The 23,215-nt window shown below is 33.9% G+C and overlaps 2 protein-coding genes across 3 annotated transcripts; both read left to right on the top strand.

The window, feature by feature from the left end:
* Nucleotides 1-4,364: 4,364 nt before the first annotated feature.
* Nucleotides 4,365-5,298, top strand: LOC129939999 (dTTP/UTP pyrophosphatase). The gene is made up of 3 exons (XM_056048214.1): nucleotides 4,365-4,536; nucleotides 4,600-4,991; nucleotides 5,051-5,298. Exons 1-3 carry the CDS (start codon nucleotides 4,447-4,449, stop codon nucleotides 5,187-5,189), a joined length of 621 nt encoding a protein of 206 aa, XP_055904189.1. The 5' UTR covers nucleotides 4,365-4,446; the 3' UTR covers nucleotides 5,190-5,298.
* Nucleotides 5,299-10,393: 5,095 nt separating this feature from the next.
* On the top strand, nucleotides 10,394-13,158 carry LOC129939597 (intraflagellar transport protein 52 homolog). Of its 2 annotated transcripts, none has more exons than XM_056047671.1 (6): nucleotides 10,394-10,632; nucleotides 10,697-10,799; nucleotides 10,877-10,991; nucleotides 11,949-12,382; nucleotides 12,479-12,727; nucleotides 12,805-13,030. In XM_056047671.1, the coding sequence occupies exons 1-6, from the start codon at nucleotides 10,523-10,525 to the stop codon at nucleotides 12,889-12,891; spliced, it is 1,098 nt and encodes a 365-aa protein (XP_055903646.1). In that variant the 5' UTR covers nucleotides 10,394-10,522; the 3' UTR covers nucleotides 12,892-13,030. The 2 variants fall into 2 exon arrangements, with proteins under 2 accessions (XP_055903646.1, XP_055903645.1); XM_056047670.1 differs by having other exon boundaries at nucleotides 10,395-10,632; nucleotides 12,834-13,158.
* Nucleotides 13,159-23,215: the final 10,057 nt, after the last annotated feature.

The raw sequence follows: 23,215 nt of genomic DNA, 5'->3' as shown, positions 1-23,215 counted from the left end.
GTAGTGGTGAATTTTAAATACAATTCAGAGAAAGATGAGTCCGTTTTGGATCCGAACTGGATCTGAGACGATGGTAAAAAGTACAAAAATAAATTAATTTAAGCAAAAATAATTATATACAAACATAGACATTAAAATAGACACAGAGACAGTTGCTAAGAGTAAAATCAAATTAAAATAACAACATGCATTGAAGACGTTTTAACCGTTATCAAAATAAAAGTTAGATTTTCTTATGCAATTTTGTTTGCTTCTTGATTGTTTGGAGATGAACCGCTTCTTGGGTAAAACTGCGTTTTTTGTCGACATTAAAATAGAAACACATTTGTACACAGACCTTAATATTAAACTAGTATCATTAATATTAGTTTTTTTTACTGTTATAAAACAAGAAGTTCACTTTAGGAAGTAAATTCAAATTATTTCAATAGTATTACAATTAATTCTAAGGAAAACATGGGTCGCGGTAAGCATTGTTCCCTAGAACAGAAAGCTATAATTTTAGTTCTACGAAGTGAGGGAAAATCTTTAAGGGAAATAGCCGGAATTATGAGCAGATCTCTCAAGTTGATTGCAAAAGCAATTTGACCGCTGAGAGCCAAAAAAAACAGAGAGGAAAACGAAGCAAAACAACCCCAACAGAGGTTGAAACATCGTTAAAAGTCTTCAAGGAAAATACAAACAAAATCCAGCTTTCAATAACTTCCAGAACTGTTCGTGGAAGACTTGTTGAACCTAACTTGCTCAGAAGGATGGCAAGAATAGTACACTTTTTATGGAAACAAAAATATAACAACGCGGTTTAAATTAATCCACGAAATTTTGATTGATGTGGACCCAAAGGAGAAGAAAAATGGAGGAATGTTTTGTGGATGGACGAAACAAAGATCAATTTGGTCGGAAGTGATGGCAGAAAAACCGTTAGAAGGCTTCCTTTGAAAAAATAGTCCCAAAATAATCCAGAAAACGAGCAAGAATGGTGACCGCAGTATTATACTTTGGGGTTAATTTTCTTGGTATGAGGTTTGACCAATACATTTGATATTGGGTAAAATTGATCAAAATATGGAGGTGAATATTATAAAGGCTTATGCGGACGAAAACTTTCCACTCAAATGTGCTCTCGAGCAGGACAACGACCCTAAGCACACATCCGAATCTGGTCAAAAGTATTTTAAAGACGAAAAATCAGCGTGTTGAAGTGGCCTTCCCAATCACATGACTTAAATCCCATTGAACATTTTTGAGGAGATTAAAAATAAAGCCGAACTGTGAAATAGTGGCACAATATTTCAATTGACAGATTCCGCCGATTATTTGACTCAATGTCCTACAGATGTCACACTGTAATTAAAGCTAAAGGCCAGGCTACCAGATATTAAAATAATTTTTAAATCCAGAATAGCTTAACATTTATTTCGATTTTTTTAAATCTTTTTATCTATTTTATTCGTTTTTAAATTTATTATTTTAAAATATTTTGAGTTATAGTTTTACCATAAATAATGAGTAACTTTAGTTTGAAAAAAAAAAATAGAAATTGAAGATATGAAATTTACTTTATTCGAAAGATAATCTTCTAAAATCTAAGTATTATAATGAACCTGGTTTTTTTGAACAACGCCTCAAGGTGGCTTTGGAACTTTAATACAAAAGTTAAGCTAAAAAACTGCAATAACTATTGTCACATTAGCTAATAGGTGCCACCCGCGAACAAACCAACGATGATAGTACTATAGGTTTTATATACGAAGCTGACATTAAAATTTAAATGTGGTTTCTGGTCCCCACGGCTTGCGCATACGTAGTCTAATTTGGAGGTCCAATTTTCAGGACGTTGTCCTCCGAGTGATCAACCGTTTTCGACTTATGGGCTTAAACTAGTGACTGCACATATTCCCAACCAAAAAAAAAAAACAAAAACTTTACGGTTATCAAACGTGTCAATCACCACACATCCTGAACATCATGGTCGTTGAATTTATGAACGAAAAAATTCAGTGATGATGGCTGTATGGTGGTTACAATTGACTTGAATGTTCTGGCTAGCATCATTTTCAAAGCAGTACGGACTAATTATTTCACTAATCTTTAAAGCATGCCAAACAGTCATCCACATACACATGGACTGTCATTACTATAAATCCGACAGTTTTGTTTATTGACGTATCCAATTAACCAAAGTGGCTTCATCGCTTAACAAAGTTCCGTTATATCATATTTCGAACAGAACAATAGTTTTGGAAACATATTTGCACAATTTGAAAGCGTTGTTTAGGCGTCAGTCTGTTTCTGTTGAAATTACAAACCAAACTAAAAAAACACTAGGCAGCTGATAAAAATTGCTGTCAATCAAAATAATGCTACCAACTTAAAATTCAATTCTTCTTAGAAAAACACCTGTTACATATAAACATAATGGCGAAAAGTTCTTAACAGTTCTCATTTAAAACGAAATCAACTTTTTTGAAAGCAATTCTTTATTTATGAATATAAATTAGGTAGCGCAACAGTCTATGAAGAACCAGGGTCTAGTGACTTATAACTCTCTCCTGTGTGCGAGTAATGTTGTCAGGGATGGAAGGGACCTACAGTTTGTATACCGAATCCGCTAATTTGAGAAAGCACTTTTCATGACAAGAATTACTCTTGGAGGATTTGTCAACTCCTCGTAAGAGGAAGTGAAATTAATTGGGTTAGCAGGGATTGAACCCAAGAACCCTTGCATGACATTCCAACGCACTATTCATCACACTACGGGTACTACATTAAATTAACATGTTTTATTTATGAGCTCTAGTTTAATTAATGCGTAATACTTCAAAAACTCTTGCAACCAATAAACTTTTTTAGCAAAAGATAATCTACGAAACAACGGTTCGTGTTACTTACTTGTTCCTTTAATTGTGTTCAAGTTGAAGCGTCTAGAAATATTATTAGAATATGTAAATAATTTATTCTTAATTGCATTGAACTTGTATTTGTTAATAATTCAACTTTTACAATACAGTGATCACAATCAGGAAAGGAATCAGTGAAGTATTGGTAGGTGAGATATGGACTACTAGTACCCAACTTCACTTTTATGTCATCTATTCCATAACGCTACTAGCTCTTCTGTAGGTTCAACGGAAACATGGATAAACACTTTTGAAACATGATTTTGTATTTTGTTTATTTTGTCAAGCATTATAATAACAGATGTTCTAGATGCCTAGAAATGATATGACGTTGTAAAACGAATTATCATTCTTGCTACCAAACTTACAAGTTGCAGAGCAAAGCTAAATAGGATAGATATTTTCTGTGGGAGCATGAATTTGCTAGTAGTCTATATCTAATATGTCAATGATTAGTGCAACAACAAATTGTTAATAATTGAAGCTTGGGAGGGTATCGGTATGGCTGCATCTGATATCATAAGAGCATACTAAAGAAATGAGCTGATATGAAATGGAATGGAAATTCCAACTTTGAAAATTTAAACACAATAATCTCTTTTTATATATACCACAAAAAGCGGTCTCTTATTTTTATGTAATATAGCCCAGGACAAGTTTTTAAGAACATGTTTTGCAAAAAATGCTAATACTACGTTTTCACTGGGCGCTAAATCGAGATTTAGCTAGATTTGTCACAAATCTGCTTGAAATCTCACAGATTTACAATAGAAATTTTAATCTCCTCAAATGAAGATTTCAAATAAAACTCATTGAAATCTACTTGGAAACATTAGTTTGTCAAATAAAACAAACTTTTGTTTCGGAGAATAATTGTTGAACCGAAAATAAACAACTCAAAAACGAAAACGAAAGAAATCAAAAACGAAATAAAATGTAAGTATACAAAAATAATAAATACATAGGTACAAGAATAAAATAAAACTAATTACGATTGGTTGTTATGACAACGTCAAATTAATCTCCTTTTCTTTGGTGGAAACACCTCATGATTTATTTTAAATCATTTGCCTTAAATCTCGGATTATTTTTTGGTGGAAACGTACTATAAAAGTAGTTAAGATTTAACTCAGAGTTTAATTTCAACTTACCAATTTAAGTAAATTAAGTGGAGTATTTCGCGGCGTCATGTTTAGTGCGACAGTCATAGACGGTACCCTTAATCCCTGAGAGTTATAAATCACTAGGCTTTGGGTCTTTAATTTATTTTTAATTAAAGCTCGAGCTAAAATTTAATTTATATTTAAAATGTCTTCAAAACTCAGCCAAGCTAAGATTTAACTTAACTTAGCAAATGAGACCTGAATGCATTCATTAGAATATCTCACATCACCTACTGAATACTCTCATTTTTCGAGCCTCGTTTCAAAATGTCACCCAACAGCCCTTGCTAAAATCAGAAAATGTAAACAAACAAAACGTGCAAATTTGATTATTTTAATCCGATTTAGACGAAATATTAAATAAAAATAAAAAATATTTCACGATGTTAGCACCAATTAAACATATCTTAGCAACTAAAAGAATCATACTAGCAAGTGGCTCACCACGACGTCAAGAATTAGTAAAGACAATCGTAAGTTCAAGCTGTTTTTGTTTTGCAAAAGAAACCTCTTTTGAAGATTAAACCAATTCTCAGGGTTTAAATGCTGAGCTCTGTCCATCAATGTTCGAAGAAAACCTCAATCCAGAAGATTACAAGGAGTTTTCGGAATTTGTTGAACTGACAGCTCAAGGAAAAGCTGAAGAAGTCTATGATCGATTGAAGGCAGAAACCCCAGAAGCCGATTTGCTGGTTATTGCTGCCGATACGATGGTTACAATGGGCAAGGAGATTTATGGAAAACCTAAAGACGCGTCCGATGCATTTCAAATGCTATCGAGACTAGCAGGGAATTGTAATACACCTCACACTGGAGTTGTCATCAAACACGCAGGTGGAGTTGTTAGATTTACAGAATCAGCGAAAGTTTATTTTGGGCAATTGTCACAGGAACAGATTCAAGCGTATGTTGATAGTGGAGAACCTTTGTAAGTAAAGCTATATATTACTTAAGTCAAAAAGAAAATGCAAAGATTTTAATTTTTAGGGACAAAGCTGGAGCATTTGGAATCAATGGGTTGGGTGGTGCAATGATTGAAAGAATTGATGGTGACTATTACACAGTTATGGGTCTGCCACTCTATCGACTTACCACTGAGCTGTGCAAGTTGTACAAAGAAAAGTAAAAGATTGGCTGGAGAATATAAGATGGCTATGATGTTCTAGCAGAGCTGGAAACTATTTTTATTGTTTTAATTTGTTGATTTTATGGAAATAAAGTGTAGACTCTTTTAACCATTCGTTTTTGTTCTGTTTTTCAAAAATGATTACAATTGATTTATGAGCTCACATATGTTAATTATTTCCATACACTGATGATGCAAGATATATTTATTTGATTTAAGCTTTAGCTGAATATTTTTATGCTTAACTTCACTGAAGCAGCAGTTTTGATAAGATTTAACGTCTTTTTTATGACCTATTTTACCGATTTCCGGTTTAGATGCGATCAACAAAAAAATTGATATATTTCAATCTTGGAACACTTTTTAACTATACTGGGAAACACTTGCCAAGAAAACTTTAAATTAAATTATGCAGTAAAAAGAACGGACACCGGAAACAGTAACATTCAATTAACGTTCCGCAATATTCCCATTGACAGACCAACAATTTCTACCCAAAGAATTTTAGTGCGAAGAATTGGTCAGAAGGTGATGTTATTTTACTCTTTTGTGAGCGCACTCTTCTGCCCAAAACTACCAGATTCGTTTAGTACGGAATATAGCAATTAGCAGTTTTGGTCAAGGTTGGAAACAGGTTCTTTTGAAAAGACTTAAGGCCTGGTCAAACAAACCACTTTTAGAACTGGGTCGATTTAACGCCGAGAGCTGACCGCTTTTCGTTTTTAATCAGAATGCGTTAAACAGTGGCGCATTCTGAACATCCTGACGGACTTTTCACTTTGCAAAAAAACAATATCCTACAAAGTGCAGTGTTTCAAAAAAATTGCAAAGTGAAAAAAAGCTTTATTTGAAAGTAAAAGTGTTTCACCAATTTAAAATATAACTTTGCAATTAGTTCTTATTTTGAAACGTTGTAAATTAAATCTTAGGTTGTGTTTCTAATATCTATCACGGTATCGTCAACACATCCAGCTACACAACGAAATCCTCATCTAGAAAGAAATCGGTAGGCTATGTCTGAACAATTTTGCACCCAGCAAATGGTGATAGAGAAAAATTCATTAATGATAATATTCAACACTCGATAAGCTACTCTGCAGAAGGTTGATTTGTGCACCATTTCCTGATCAATGTAGTTTACACAAAAGTCGTTGCAAGAGTCTTAAACACATATTCCTTTGGCTATTGAATTGTAGCTTATTTCCAGTTTTAGACAACACAATTTCGATGGTTCTTTCCGTTAATCGAAAACTATCCTTTGTCGAAAAGTAATTAAGGATATCGAGGTTAGTTCTTAATTTCACTACTCTTTGGTCACTATTATTACTTTCTTCGTTTTCAAAATATTCTTCAAAACGATTAATTTTTGTATAAATAATTTTACAACTGCTTCTCAAGAGAAACCTCTTTTTGACATCATTTTTGAACGCTTTAACCTTAATATTCAAATTCATGTTCTTTTGTAAATTCGTCAAACTTTAAAAAAGGCTATGTCCATTGTCTTGTAAACTATTATTTACTTCTTCATTTTCAAAAAGGGTTCATATATTTTTGTATATGTTTTCGACAACTTTTCAAACCAAAATGTTATTTGCAAATACAAATTTCTCTTTGAATATTAGATGGCTTGAACTCATTGATTTTTGAAAATCCAAATGGATCCACAGAGCTAAACCAAGCCATTGCATGTTTTCACAAGGTCGATTTTCGATCGGCTCGGATTCATTTGGATATTTAGTGCATAGCCAGATTTACTGAAAAGCTTTTCAAAAGGTGAAACAAAAACAACTCATACTTTGCAAAATAACGAAACTTTTCACTATTCAAAAAACACTTTGAATTTTGCAAATTTAAGTTTGGTAAAACGTATTTTTTCTGCGAAGTAAAAGTGCAAAGGTGCAAAGTGTTTGGTGGAAGAGGGCTCAGGCTTTTACTCCTTTACAACGCAACTTTTGCAAATTGTGTACGCTTTTTTTTAATCAAAATAAAGGTTCTGTTCGGTTCGTATGGTAACCTTCGTCACCGCTATAGTACATCAACTTTAAACTATAATTATGATCAAATGTAATACGAATATTAATAAATGTCAAATTGACAAATAATAAAATACCAATTTGTACCTCTACATCCACAAAGGAACTTGGAGTTCTCCAGATCAATCGATCGATCGACGATCGACGCCAGACACGCTTCCAGCATCATGTATGTCCGAACTTTCCGAGGAGCTAACATCAACTCGCACCACTACCTCGTTGTAGCCAAGGTATAGCACTTCGAGTTTCCAGACCCAAGGCAAAACAGAGAGGTGCTGGGAGAAGGTACAACGCCGAACGGCTACAATCGCAAGAGATCACCAAATCCTTTTCCGACCGAGTTACAAGTTACCTCTCTCGAAGTTCTCTGCCACCAACACAATGTATCGAGAACCAATGGCAATATTGCCAAGATGCAATCAGGCACGCAAAGCGGCACTGCATAAAAGGACTAGAGCTGCTCATAAGCTCTATGAGCAGAAGAGGCGAGAGGAACATCAACTTTTTAGAAGGAAAAAAGAGAGAGCATGAGAAGCGTGTGGTCGAAGATATTGAGAGGTTCAAAAGCAGGAATGAAGTTTGAAAGTCTTATGAGCAGGTGAAATGGAATTCACAAGTCCATAAACCTAGAACCGAAGGCTACAAAGACGAAGTGAAAACATCACAGTGGAACCACAGTGAAATTGAAGGACCACTTCTGCAGACTGTATAACGGCGACGACGAATCGAATTTTGCTATCAGGTAGGATGATCCATTCAACAAAGACAATGAAAGCCAACAATCCCGTCTTCCCGACTTAGGCGAAGTAAAGATTGTCATTTTTAAGCTGAAGTCTAATAAAGCCGCTGGAGCGGATGGCTTGAATGCCGAGCTCTTTAAAGCAGCTGGAGATAAGTTGGTTAACAGCATGCACCAACTTATCTGTAAAATATGGTCGGAAGAAAGCATGCCCGATGAATGGAACCTCAGTATTGTTTGCCCGATCCTGAAAAAAGGAGACCCTCTAAACTGCACCAACAATAGATGAATCAGTCTACTTAACATCGCCTATAAAACCTTCTTTGCCGTAATATGTGAACGTTTAAAGCCCATCGTCAACAACCTGATAGGTCCTTATCAGTGTGGTTTTAGACCAGGAAAGTTTAAAGTTGATCAAATATTCACATTACGGCAGATCCTGGAAAAAAACCCAAGAACACCAAATCGACACCCACCATATTTGTATCGATTTCAAGGCCGCATATGACAGCTTTTATAGGAACGAGCTGTATAGAGCCATGGCTAGTTTTGGCATCCCTGCCAAACTCATTCGTTTGTACAGGATGACCATGGAGGTTGAAAACAACTTAACAGAACTTTTTGACGTCAAAAAAGTTTTTAGACAAGGTGATGGGCTGTCATGTGATTTTTTTAACATCGTGCTTGAAAGAATAGTGCAGAGCTCACACGTCAACACTAGAGGCACTATCTTTCAAAATTCTGTTCAATTACTGGCATATGCTGATGACATTGACATAATCAGAAGAACTCAGCGTGATGTCAATGGGGCTTTTGTGAGTAGGCGGCAAAAATGTGAAAACTGTTAATGAGGGGAAAAAAAAGTACATGCTTTCATCAAGAAAGAACCTATAATATTGACGTCTTGGTAAAAACTTCACCATCGACAGACGTAACTTTGATGTAGTCAAGGACGTCGTCTACCTAGGATCCGCTATAAACACAGAAAATAACACCAGCGCTGAGATCAAACGTAGAATAATTCTTGCTAACCACTGTTTCTTTGGGCTAAGAAAGCAATTGAGTGGTAAAGTCCTCTATCGAGGTATTAAAGTGTCGCTATATAAGACCCTTATCACCCCCGTCCTGCTATACGGTGCAGAAGCATGGACCATGACAAAGGCGGATGAAAGCACCTTGGGTCGGTTCGAGAGATAAGTTCGTCGTGCGATCTACGGTCCCGTATGCATCGAAGGGGCGTGAAGGGAAGATGGAACGACGAGCTGTACGGGTTGTACAGCGACGTAGACTTAGCCAGAAGGGTAAAAGTCCAACGACTAAGATGGCTGGGTCACGTAGAGCGCATGGAAACCAATGCTTCGGCACGGAAAGTGTTCGAATCCACACCCATGGGAAAGCTTAGTAGAGGAAGACCGCGGATCAAGTGGCGCGCACAAGTGAAAGTGACAAAATAAAATAATCAATTTCCCGAAGGAACTTTTTTGTATTTGCATTATTTCGTGTCGGGGATCTATGACTTGACTTCCAAAATAGTTAATTTTTACACCGTTGGACTATTTTATGTGGAGTTATGTTAAATCGCTCGTCTAAGCAGATCAGCCCGAGACGATTAAAGCCGTGGAAGAGAATATTTTGACGGAACTTCTTTTATAGTCAATTGTGAACATATAGTAAGACAAATCGGTCCAAACTGTAAAAAACAGCGTTCACATTTGACTCTAAAGAGGCAACTCGATTTGACGCTTCCTCATTTTATCTAAAACTTCAAAATGAGTAGCTTTTTTTGAACAGCTGTCAAAATTGCCATCTTATTTGTTTCTTAATTTCAATTGTTTCATCGATAAACCTTAAAGTATGAGCTAGGCTCACAAGTGGTTTTTAAAGCTTTTCGTTCTCCAAAATATTTAAAATAGTCAGGATAGAATAATAACAAAATGAAAAATGCTACCACAGTAACTGTTTCAATTATTAGACCAATCAAAATTAAACGAATTATTAAGAACACTTTTCTAAGGAAATTTTTTGTATCGGTGGCAATGACGATTTTGTGTCAATTTTTCTAGTTTCTAAATTTGTTTTCGATTGTAGATATTGTTTATATTGTACAAAAAAAATTGAGCCACTACTTTATAATAATCACAATTATTTGTTTTTCATTGTAAAATTAATAAAATTACTTCTCTGCGTAAACTCACTCTCGTTTCTATTTATTTTTAATCAATATAGTCAGTTTTAAAAAAGATAAAAGAACTGATATTTTGTTCACATCCGAAACACCCTCCATTAACTTAGCATGACTTAATATGTTGTTTTCTTCAAAGACTAGATGTCGCTGTTTTTAAGTCAAACTTCCATTGTTGTTACACTACGATACGACTACGTTACGTAAAATATTCGTTACTACTAGCAACGACAAAATGTAAACAAAAACATTTGAATCAAAATTAAAATCATCAACAATCACACCTGGACGTCTTCAAAAAGACTTTTTATTTTATTTAAGAAAAATAATTTACCAAGATTTAATCAATTTACATAATTCAAGAAGAAATAAAACAAAAATGTCCAAAGGCGTAATATCATTTGACATATCAAAAAATGAAAAATTTCAACTGTCAGAAAATTATAAAATGTTGCATCGTAAGATCAAAATGAATTGGAAAGTTGAACAGTGAGTCAATAATTTGTTGTTTTTCATTTCATTCGCAATAATGCTAATTATTTTTCCATAAAAGAAATGATGGAGAACTTACAAAAGAAAAGTTGGCAAGAGTTAATATTTTTGTTATTGCTGGACCACAGGATAAGTTTACGGAAGATGAATTTATTGTTTTGAAGGTAAACATTTCAATGACATCAGTCTAAAATGTAATATAAAATGTGTCATCATTTAACATGTTGTTTGTTTATTCTAGGAATTTATTGAAAATGGTGGAAAAGTTATGACACTATTGGGTGAAGGCGGTGAAAATGATTATAATACAAATGTGAATTTCTTTTTGGAAGAATATGGAATGTACATAAACAGTGGTAAGAAGAAGATTAAACTGATTTTTTTAGAATAAAAGAAGACATAAAACACGTCTGTCACTAAATAACGAAAAATTAGGCAGGTTTAGATAATTTAAAAGACTTGAAGATGAGGCAGGTTTCTATTTTCTGATTGGAGAGTTGTCAAAAGTTGCCTTATAATTATTAGGTAGGTTCAGACGACTTAAGGGACTTGAAGGTAAGCAAGACTCTAGTATGTGATTGGCCAGTTGTCAATCAAGGCAACTTTATTGCAAGCCGACTGGAAAGTTAGAGAAGAAAAATCTCTCTATATAACAAGTCAAGTCCACTTACCTGTGTCAAAATGACAGCTGATCGTGTTTTTTCGTCTGACTGAAAGATGAAATTTATTAATCTGTAATTTATTCATTTTCGGCACAATTCCATTTAATGTTTTGATTTCAACAGTTAATAGTCAAATTTGAAAAGGAATAAGTAATATTACTTTACAATACAAAATACAAGTAATGATGAACTTGTAGCTTGCCTAAGAAGTGTTTTGTAAACTATAATGTTTTTGGCAGTTTGTACACGATGAACTGAAGGAAGAGGCTAGTGAAGTAAAGTTTGGAATGTATGACGCTCTTCTTCAAAGGTGTTCTAAAAAATGTTTATTTTGTAAAATCATCTTATGTATGACAATTTGTTTGTTGACCGTCAAAACTTGTTAACAACGACAAAAAAGAAGAAACTATTATTTGTCAAAATAATTAGCATGTCAATAATAAGAGACATATTGTCAAGCAGCCATTTTTAACTTAAAAGAAATACAATTTTAATAAAACAAAATAATAAAAGTAGCCGCAACTGTTGACGATATAACAATAATATAAATTAAACTCACAGATGACATGCCAATGAAAAACGTTTAAAAATCTCATCTCATTTTTTATCATTGATAAATTATTATGACACCTTCATTTTTATTTATTCCAGACACAGTTGTTCGCCCGCATTACTACAAAAATTTCCACCCCAAGGAGTGTGTGATCGGTGGTGGTGTTGTCTGCGAGTCGATGTGGCGCGATCTTATCAAACAAGATATCGAAATAGTTGATTATGAGTTTAGCGATGAGAAACATCGTATTCACTTTCAATATCCCTACGGAGCAACGCTAAATGTCACCGATCCAGCTAATATCCTCATGACAACCGGACCAGTTGTTTACCCTTTCAATCGACCCCTAGTTGGCTATTATCACAACAACAACAACGATAGCAATGGAAAAATTCTTGCCATCGGTTCGGGATACATCTGGCATGATAAGTATCTGACAGATAAAACAAATGACGCCATTTTGGAGTATTTTCTTAATCTCCTATCGAATGACAGCATTCGATTTACACATTTGGATTTTAATGATGTTGAGGTGAGATTGAAATTATATGACTTCATAAAAAAAACCAACTAACTTAAATTCATATTCTCGTCCACCTACGCGCTTACTCTTTGGGACTGGATTTAGATAAATGACACCAAAGTATTTACAGATATCGCATTCCTGTCAGACTTGCCTCGACCATGTTTGGTTGATTCAATTGGCTCTGAAACTCCATCGGATTTTAGGCAAATGTTCGATATGACATTATTTTCGCTTAGTAATCGCTTGTTGAAAGAAGTCATAGATACGTATCGGCAATTAAATGTTAAATATGAACCTCTCAAGATAATTAAACCACAGTTTGAGATATCATTACCACCGTTACAGCTTGCGGTGAGTAAAAATGCATATACAAACAATAAACCCCATTCAAGGGAGTACAAAGTGAGGTAGTTAGATTTCATAAAAAGGTTTGTTTGTTTTTTTACTGTCATTTTAGACCTTTCCGCCGATTTTCAGTGAACCACCAGCTCCGCCATTGGAACTTTACAATTTAGATGAAGTTTGCAGCTCGTCACGGTCGCAATTGACACAAATGACAGGGAAATGTTTGTCATCGATTCAAGCCAAGGATCCGCGGAAGCCAATCAATGCAAAGGAATTGGAAAATTATATTAAGGAATGTGCTAGGATTACTGGAATTTATCCAGGAGACGGACGTGGACTTGAGATGACAGCAAGGGAAATTCTTAATGTTATCGCTGTGAATATTTGTAACTTTAAACCATATTTAGATGAATAAACGTTCCTTTTTTTTGTTTAAACCAAGCAGTTTAATTTTTACAAAATGTAAGCTAGACCAGTTTTATATCTATCAATTTTAAATTTTAAATAATAAGTGAGTAAGAGAAATTAAAATAGTTGGTATTCCAATAATTCGGATTCCATTTTTTTTGTTCAATTTATTCATAGCAATCAGCAACCCCAAAAGTTTGCGAAGTATTGTACGTCTTTTATTGGAGTTATGTATGTTTCTGTTATGTTATACCCATTATCTGTTTATGATATTTTAAAAGGCTGATGATCTGTTTTAGTCTTTTATTATGACTCATTCAAACTAAAGAGAACTGAGAGTTTCAGTTATTAGAAAGCATATTTATCCTGATTGTCAGAGATTTACAGTGGTTATAAGTACCAGGTACAAGGGGTGATAATAATTTCTATGGCGTTTGGTCATAACAACATGTTTCCAAATCTTCATTTTGAGATAAATGCGGTTTAAAGTAAGGAAAATTCCTCTAAAATCCAGTATAATTTAAAAAATATATATTGGGAGGCAATTTAAATTTTTAAATAATAAAATTTTAACGAATGTTTAAAAAACATGTTTTTAAGGTTATTTAGTGAGATATGTTGTTTTGACTGTTTTTCGTTTAAGACAAAAATTAGTTTGATTTGTATACTTATAACAACAATTTCGGTTTAAGTTTTCAACTGAGACCTTTTTTTAGGAAACAAATTATTAAACTTTACTAACAAACTTAAATAAGTATAAAACAGGAACGAATAAGAAAGATTTTTGGTTGAATTTTGTTTACACAAATTTTAGTCATGAGACGAATGAATGGTGTGGATCAATATATAAACTTTTTCAAAGTAGCCTTTTTTGGGATCTGATTTTGAAACCAAAGATGTTCAATTCCTCATCTTTCTTTCGGATAAACTTGCAAAATTCCTAAAATATTGCACTTTATGTTACATATGTTCATATATAATTTGTATATGTAAGTTGTTCTCAAGGAACATTTAAAAAATGTTTTCAAAGAATTTTAACTTCCCATAGGAAGTTTGTCAAATCGAAAATTTAGACATTTTCAAGGTCCCTAGAGTCGATATAAAAGATTTTTAGAAAGATGTCTGTGCGTGCGTGTGTACGTACGTTCGTACGTCCGTATGTCCATACGTTCGTACGTTCGCGACGTTTTTTCGTCGTCCATAGCTCAAGAACCAGGAGAGATATTGACTTTAAATAAATTTTGTTACACAGATAATAAGGCAGACATCTCAAGAGAATTGCGTGGATGGTTTTTTTCCATAGAAGTTTAAAAAAAGGTGGAAATTTTGGTTAACCCTAAATAGAGAATTGAATTAATTTATGTTATATATTGTAATGTGATACCAAATCAGTATATTTTAGAAAACAAAATCCAATCAATGTTTTTTTTTAATAAATCAAAACAACTAGAAAAAAAAATCGTCAAATTTTACGGATGCAAAATGATTTTATCTCCAAAACAGTTTTGTGCAACGAAAAAAACTTTTTTAACAACTGGTCAAGTTATGAAAAAAATCAAATTGACACTATTTTTTTATGAAAAAAATGAAAACCTAAAAAAAACATCACTCAAAGTTGGTAAAAATTGAATTTCGAACCAAATATCTTTTCAAAAATTTAAGAATATGGCTTCCAAATATTCAACTTATGAGAAATATTGTTTTAAACATTCAGAACAATTTTGAAAAGAATCGAATTGACAGTAATATATTAATATAAGTTGGTAAAAATTGATTCCCTACTCAAATATCTTTTCAAAACTTTGAGATATTGGCTTTAAGCTAATTTCAACTTTTAAAAAAATTTGTAGTCAACATTCAGTAAAATTTTGAGAAAAATCGATTTCACTATTTTTTACAAAAAATAAAACCTAACAATACTAAAATTTGGTAAAATTTTACTTCTGACAAAAATTAAAAATATTGTTTTCAAACTTTTATTTATTTCACAGAATATATTGTTTTCGACATTCAGTAGTTTTTTTTTATAAAAATTCAACAGTCCGTTAAAATCTACAAAAAATAGTGCCCAAGTTTGGTAAAAATTGATGTTCGGTTCTTGTCATTTCTCAAATTAATTTCATTCAACTATTCATTGGTAGAAATTTATTTTTGAATACAAATTTATTCAACAAAACTAGAGTTTAAAGCTAAACTATTTCTTTGTATGAAAAATATTGTTGGTATTTTTAAAATTTTTAAGAATAATTTAACTGACAACTTTTTTAAACCAACACGAAAACCTACAAACTTTTCATTTCAAAAAAATCCCTTTTTCATATTTCGTAAAGGTTTTAAACCTTTTGACAGGAACACAATGATTAAGACAGTTGTTCAAAATATGTTTTGTTGCTTTCTTGGGTAAACAATACATTCAAGGAAAACAATTTAGCGTCAAGTGTAACAATCATAAGGGCGGTACATTTCTGAATTTGCATACTTCTAATTTTCTTCGATGATAGAATGGTCTATATCAGGAATCACAAATTTCTGCTTAGTTGTCTCATTGCCTATTTCGGGTGTTTTCATCGATAGCAAAAACATCGCATTTGCCTCCACAGGTGTCGGAATATTACTCATTTGATAGATCTTGGAAGGCTTTTCAAATGTAGAAAAAGACATGAAGCGATAGTTTTTAAAGTTCCATCCAATACGTCGCATATGGTCAAATTGAACGTCTTTTGTTGCCTTTTGTAAAATGCAACCGACGCACGTGAACATGCTTGGCGTCGGCAGGCTGTAACTTATTTATTTATTTAATCATCAAGCTGAGTTTTAACTGTTACAGAATTAATAACAAATATAATATTTATATGGATGAGAAAAACAAAAACAAAAACTCAACGATAATAATAATAATAACAATTAACAAAAGTATTAAAGTTCAGCTGATTAAAAACATATATTTGGAAGGTATCTCTTGAACAAGTTTTAAAAATATCTATTTTATTACATATAGCATAGTTTCCCTGATGCAACGATAAATAGCTCATTACATTACATTTCACACTACTCTGCACATAAATGTGCAGACTAGAGAACACAGCACCTTGAGCAACTAGGCTATGTAAGGTGATAACAACACAAGACATTAATACAAGACAGAAGGACAGAAGAGAAAGAACAACAGAAAGAAAGAACACATGACAACAGCACGCAGTAGGTTTCGAGACGGTCCCCCATCTTTCTACTAACCACGCTCACTGATGCTTGATCTCGGTGATCGATGGGAACCGAAGCTTTATCAGTGACTAGGCCATTGCCCAAAATTAGCTCATTAAGGCCATAATTTGGGCAATAAAAATATCATTTTATGTGCTACGTTAAAATATCTCTGATGAACATTACAGAGAAGCAGGTACGCCGACTTTCCAGCGTTTTAATATCAAATAATAAGCACCTTGTTTTGTAGGTTGGCATGTCAATTCGCCAAGTAGTTTAAAGATTAAATATCGAGTAAAGTTTCTTCGAACTTTTTCAATTCTATTACAGGAGTTTCTATAAAAAGGATTCCAAACCACGCTAGAAAACTCCAACACAGATCTTAGAAGAGAATTGAAAAGTGACTTAAGGGAATATGGATCTTTGAACTCTCTTGTGTTTCTCTTTTAAAACCCGAGCATTTGATTAGCCTTGTTAACCATGTAGTCAATGTGCAGTAGGAATGAAACTTTAATGTCTAAAACGACTTCAAGGTCATTCTTACATTCAACGCGTTCTAAAGTTACATGATTAAGAATAAAATAGGGGTAGTATGTCTAAAACACAACATAACTTGGCATTTAGAAATATTAATATGGAGGAAATTAGACACCATTCTGTTAATCTAAATACATCTTCAAGAGGTAAATGACAATCAGATAAACATTTTATTCCACGATTCAACTTAAGGTCATCGGCAAATAAAAGACAAGGGGAAGGTACAAAAATTGACGGAATATCATTAATGAATAATAAAAATAACAATGGGCCCAAATGACTTCCTTGAGGAACACCTGATAGGACACACATCTTATCAGAATAATAGTCTTCAATTTTAACAATTTGAATCCTGTTGGAAAGGTAAGATTTTAACCAGCTCAGAAGTTTAGAGTTAAAACCGAGAGAATACAATTTATGTAAAAGCACCTTGTGGTTAACACGATTGAATGCTTTAGCAAAATCAGTAAATATAAATTTGTATATGATCTTCAAAACTATTTAAAATGCAATTAGTCATTAGAGACAGATTTATTGTTGTTGATTGATATTCGGATATACATAATTGAAAAGATAACCTATTGTATACATTTTTTTCAAATAGTTTTGGCATTGCAGAAATCTTGCTAATAGGCCGGTAATTGGCACAAATATTATATCATGAATAGTTTTTCGAGATTTGAGTAATTTCAGATCCAGAAGATTATGTCGAGCTTGAGAATCTGGACACAAATTCTAGCGCATTTTACAAAACTCATATTTTGTGAAACGATTCTGAACTTTCTCAATTGTATCCGAAAATGTTTGTTGGAAAGGATTCCATATGACATCAGCATACTCAAGTAATGATCTAACTAGTGAGATATATAGAGATGTAAGCATAAAGGGATTCGAATAGTCAGTTGAGTTTCTTTTAATGAAACCAATCATAGAGTTGGCTTTAGCGACAAATATGGAATCAAAGGAGACACCCAAATCCTTTACTGTAGCAATTCTCTGAAGAGGGATACGATCAAGAAAATACGCAAACTCATAAGTTGAAAGTTTCCTAAAGACAGAGATAGCGAACCATTTCCTGACATTAAGTTTAAGACCGTTAACCAAAAACCAGTTTAACAATTGATTGAGTTCTATTTGGAGATTAAAGCAATCATAAATGGAATTAACTTTTAAAAATAATTTAAGATCATCAGCACTTACGAGACTTTGGCTGAATTTTATGTTTTTGCAAATATCATCGATAAAGATTATAAATAAAAGTGGGACAAGATGACTGCCCTGGGGAACTTCTGAGGTACATTTAATAGATCTCGAGGTTTGATTGTCAAGTTTTACTTTTTGTACCCTATCAGTTAAAAAAGATGAAATTCATTGAAGGAGATTAGACTGAATCCCAAAGTTATGAAGCTAACGAAGCAGAAGGTTGTGGCATACGCAATCAAATGCCTTATTAAAATCCGTGTAGATAGCGTCTACTTGATTTTGACCTTCCATACAATTAATAACGAAAGAGGAAAAACATGCAAGATTAGTGACCTACCCGATATAAACTCATGCTGGGCATCACTTACATCTTCTTTTACGAAAAAATACAGTTTGATGTTTACTAAACTTTCGAGCAATTTAGGAAAGCTAACAAATGCCTCTGTAATTTTCAACATTATTTTTTAAACCAGACTTATAAATTGGGAGCATTTTTTTTAAGACAAGAGCGGGAATGCCATCGCCACCAGGAACGTGAACCTCAAAATTCTGAAGACCATTTAATACTTCAGATAAATCTAAATGCATTGAGACAATATCCACTTTAGGGATTTGTGCTTTTTTCAGAATTGTGGTACTTTTTTTCGGAGTTGGTTTTTTTGACAGCTGGTCCTTGATTTATACTCACTTTGGAAACAATCAATTCATTGAAGGAAACTTTCGGTGAGCGCATTATCTGGAGTCGTTAGATTGCGTAACATGAGTTATATAAGTTTTATTTATTTTTAAAACCACATGATTGGTTTTTGTGCAATAAAATGTTTAGAAAAAAATGAACTCACCTCGAAATGTTTAAATTGTAGTTAACTGACATAATCATGGTGAATATAAACGGCTGAAATTTAAACCGTTGTCAAATTTGCTAAAATTGTAACAATAAATTGGTTATTTGTTGGCATTCCTCATAGGATAATGTTTATTTGGTGTTTGCAACAATTTTTTATACCTTAAATGTTCTGTCTTGTGTTTTCTTATCTACAAAGTGACTGATGTCACTTTTCAACCAAATAGATTTGAAAATTTTTTTTTCATCAAATCGATTTTATAAGAGTCCCGTCACGTTGCAAAACATTAATTTTAAGTTTTGAAATGTTTTTTTTTTTTTTAAGATTTAGATCCCCCCTCTATAAAAAAAGACAATTATTTAAAAGATCAAACAAAATAGATAAATGTTTGGGTGTCAATTTCCAATTGTGATGTTTTCAACAGATGAGCTTTATTTCCAAAAAAGAAAATTCAATGTCAACAAATGGTGTGGTGGGTCTTAAAAAAGGTAACTTAATCTTCGTCTTTTGAAGACATTAAAAAAACTTAAAATTAACGGTATTGTAATGAAGATCAATTAGCTCCATAAATTGAGAGAATTTTTATAGCGCAGACTGGCAGTATCCTTCAGGACTTTATAAAAATACTTCCGGGTGGAGCTGTGTAGTAAAAACTATCGTGTCTAAACAAAAAACAAATCTTGTCTAGCCACAACAGAATATCAATCTTATCACCCATGGGACATCATCGTTTTGTTTTTATTTAAATTTTCCCACACCAAAAGATCCCAAAACTTACCTAGAAAAAACATCACATGCATCCTAAAATTGTCTGTATGTCTTCAGGCAGAAGTTTATGATGTAGCCTTCCGTGTTGTGTTCGTACACTGTGTATGCGTAGGTTACCTCTGGGCTATGTGAACAATTCTTAATTTATGTGCACTATGGTAAGGAGCCATTAGTTTGTTTTTGGTCCCCTCATTTGTTGAAATCTCCTAATGAATTGCTATGGGATGCTGAGATACAGAAGATCAGATACAGATATGTCAACGAGCATCACAGGGTGCTAATTTGAATAGCGCATGTGCAGTGCATAGCTTAGCCATGGAATCGGAAGGTATCGATTTGTGAATGATAAATTGACTTTCGGGGACTGTTGGAAACACTTCTTCATTTTATAAGTAGTGGAGAAGTGCTGGTCTCACACTTCTGGTAGTGTTATTTTGTAAAAGAGCTGTTATGAAATTTTAAATGTAATGTTCTCATTCGTTATCCGAAATTGGTCTATAAGGAATTATGAAGTGTAGATAACAGCAAAACTTCCCACAATAATGAAGTTCACAAGTTGTATTCATTTCATTCGTGAGACGACCGTACGCAAATCAGTAGAATGTACGAATTTATTAGCAGAACTGTTTTTTTATTCCTTTCATTTACGAATAGAATCGAATTTTCATAAACAGTATTTGTTCTACAGTCAAACTTCTTTATTACGAACCTTCAAAGATACACAAAATTGCTTTTTTATCGTGAAAATTTTATATAAATTTCTCTATTAAGAAAATTATATTTTTTAACATTGATTGTGCTCTTTTATATTTTTAAAACTGATTTTTAACTTCCCATAGGAAGTTATTGTAATGGGTCCGATTTGTCAAATTGAAAATTTTGAAATTCTCGATGTTTCAAGGTCCCTAGAGTCGAAATAAAAGATTTTTAGAAAAATGTCTGTGCTACGTTCGTACGTTCGTACGTCCGTATACATTCGCGACGTTTTTTCGTTGTCCATAGCTGAAGAACCAGAAGAGGTTATCGACTTCAAATAAATTTTGTTATACAGATAAAAAGAAAAAAAGGCTCTCAAGAAAATTGCGTGGGAGGTTTTTTTTACCATAGCAGCTTAAAAAAAAGCTGAACATTTTGGTTAACCCTAAATATCTTACGAACCAAAAATGCTAGGCACTTGAATTAAATTTTATATAATATATTGTAACGTGATACCAAGCAAGTTTGTTTTTTTGAAAAAAATCTAATTACGGGTTTTTATAAATCAAAAAAACTGAAACAAAAATTTGTCACCTCGAAAATTTCACGAATAGTAAAAATGTGATTTTATTAATCAGATTAATTGTCCATTGTTTTTGTTTTAGTTTCACAGTTATAGCATTGCCTTTTGCGGTCAGCTGGAAGAAAGAGCATAATCTAAACAAGTGCAATATAAATGGAATGGTTAACATTTTTAAGTTGTATTAAGTTAAGTGACGTAAACGAATTTGTATCAAGATTCATAAGGTACGTTTTGTAGGGTGGATTTAAGGTGCGTTCAGTATTTGGTATCAGTATTTTAGCGCTGTTTTGACGTAACTGCTCAACACGTTCCACTCCTGTCCATTTAGGATTCCTTTGGCTTCATCTAAAGTTAAGACACTCTTTCACCAGTGTCCTCTTCTGATTGCAGCAAGAATAGGGCACATTGCTAGGAAGTGCAGTACGTCTTTTCTAACCCTGTCTTTACATGGTAGCTAAAAATGGTGATCTCAAGGCAACCAAGCCTGATATCCAATTAGCGCTGTAGTGCGCCGTTTTGATACCAAAAACTCGTTTGACCTTTGATTGAAAGGGATAGATTTATAGAGAAGCTTCATAGCGATTATGTTAGAGCCATTTTGTCGCATTGAGAAAAAAGATTAGGTCTATAATCTTTGCCTCAGATAGCTCATCAAGTTCGTGAAAGAATGCTTTTCCAAAGTATTTCATTCTCGTGTTTGCCAAAGCAGGGCATTGGCAGAGGAAATGGATTATAGTTTCACTTTCTCTTTGGTCACTACAACTACGGCAAAAGGTGTTGTAGGAGATACCCAACTTCTCCGCATGAACTCCTATAGGCCAATGTCCGGTACAAACCGCAACAATTCTGGCTATGTCTTGCCTTGGCCTGCATAGAAGATCGTTTGAACGGGTTTTATTATATGTGGGCCATATCTTCCTAGATATAATGCAGTTGGGTAAATTGCTCCACCTTCGGTTTGATTCAGTTTGGTAGATAGAAAAGATTGTACCCTTCATAGCGCCAAGAGGAATGTTAACCATTTCAGCAAGTGAGCTATGAAGGGCCGATCCTTGCCTGGCTAGCTCGTCAGCCCGTTCATTTCCCACGATACCACTATGGCCCGAAACCGAAATCAGGGTGACACCGTGGTTAATATTCAGGATCGCAAGCTCATCGCGACATAGCTGGACCAATTTAGATGAGGATATGGCCGAGTTAATGGCTTTGACAGCTGCTTGACTGTCTGTAAAGATAGCCGCATTTGGGTTTTGGTTTGGGTTTTATTTAAGTATCTTACATGCCTCCCTTATTACCAGCAGTTCAGTCTGAAAAACGGTAGCAAAGTCATGAAGCCTAAAGGATTTGTCTACATTTAGGGACTCAGAAAAGATCCCAGAACCAACTCCGCACTCCATCTTTGAGCCGTCAGTAAAGATGGTTGTGTCGAAATCTATCGACACGATGTCATCCTCCCAATCTTCTCTCGGATGGGTAAATAACCTTAAAACACTTAGTAAGGCTCAAAGTAGGAGTGCAGTAGTCAGTGTCTACCGAGATAATATATGAGGAAATCAATTTCGTTGTGTTGCTGTGACCATAAGGTTTTGACAACCAGCTGTTTGATTCCTTTAGCCTAATAGCGCTGGAGGAAACTTTGTATTTAATAAAAAGGTCGATTGGTAGAAGATCCAAAATAACGTTTAAGGCGTCCGTTGGGCAGGTATGCATGGCCCCTGTGGTGCCCACGCAAGCTGATCTCTGAACCTTCTTTAGCTTATCAATATTATAGGCTTTGCTAAGAGCAGGCCACCACACAATCGAACCATATGTTAAGATTGGACGTACTACGTTTGTTACGTCCATAAAATCACCTTCGACTGAAGTCCCCACTTTTTGCCGAAAGTTTTGCTGCAGGCGTAGAAGGCAACACAGGCCTTCTTAACCCGTACTTCAATATTTAGTTTCCAGTTTAGTTTAGGGTCGAGTATAACTCCCAAATATTTTGCACTGGAAGACAATGATAGGATTTGACCATTGAGTCGAGGTAGCGTGAAGGGCGGTACTTTAGTTTTGGTGGTAAAAAGCAACAGTTCAGTTTTACTTTGGTTAACTCCTAGTCCACAACTAGTGGCCCAGTTGCTAACTTTCTTCAAAGCTGACTCCGTGATTTCACTAATCACAGAGGTGTACTTTCCTGACACCAATAGCACCAAATCATCCGCGTAGGCTACCGCCTTCACTCCACATCTCTCTAATTTAACGAGAATTGTA

This window comes from Eupeodes corollae, chromosome 1 (genome assembly GCF_945859685.1).
Source record: "Eupeodes corollae chromosome 1, idEupCoro1.1, whole genome shotgun sequence".
Taxonomy (NCBI): domain Eukaryota; kingdom Metazoa; phylum Arthropoda; class Insecta; order Diptera; family Syrphidae; genus Eupeodes; species Eupeodes corollae.
The sequence above is the reverse complement of the archived record's forward strand: the minus strand, read 5'-3'. Positions and strand labels throughout refer to the sequence as shown.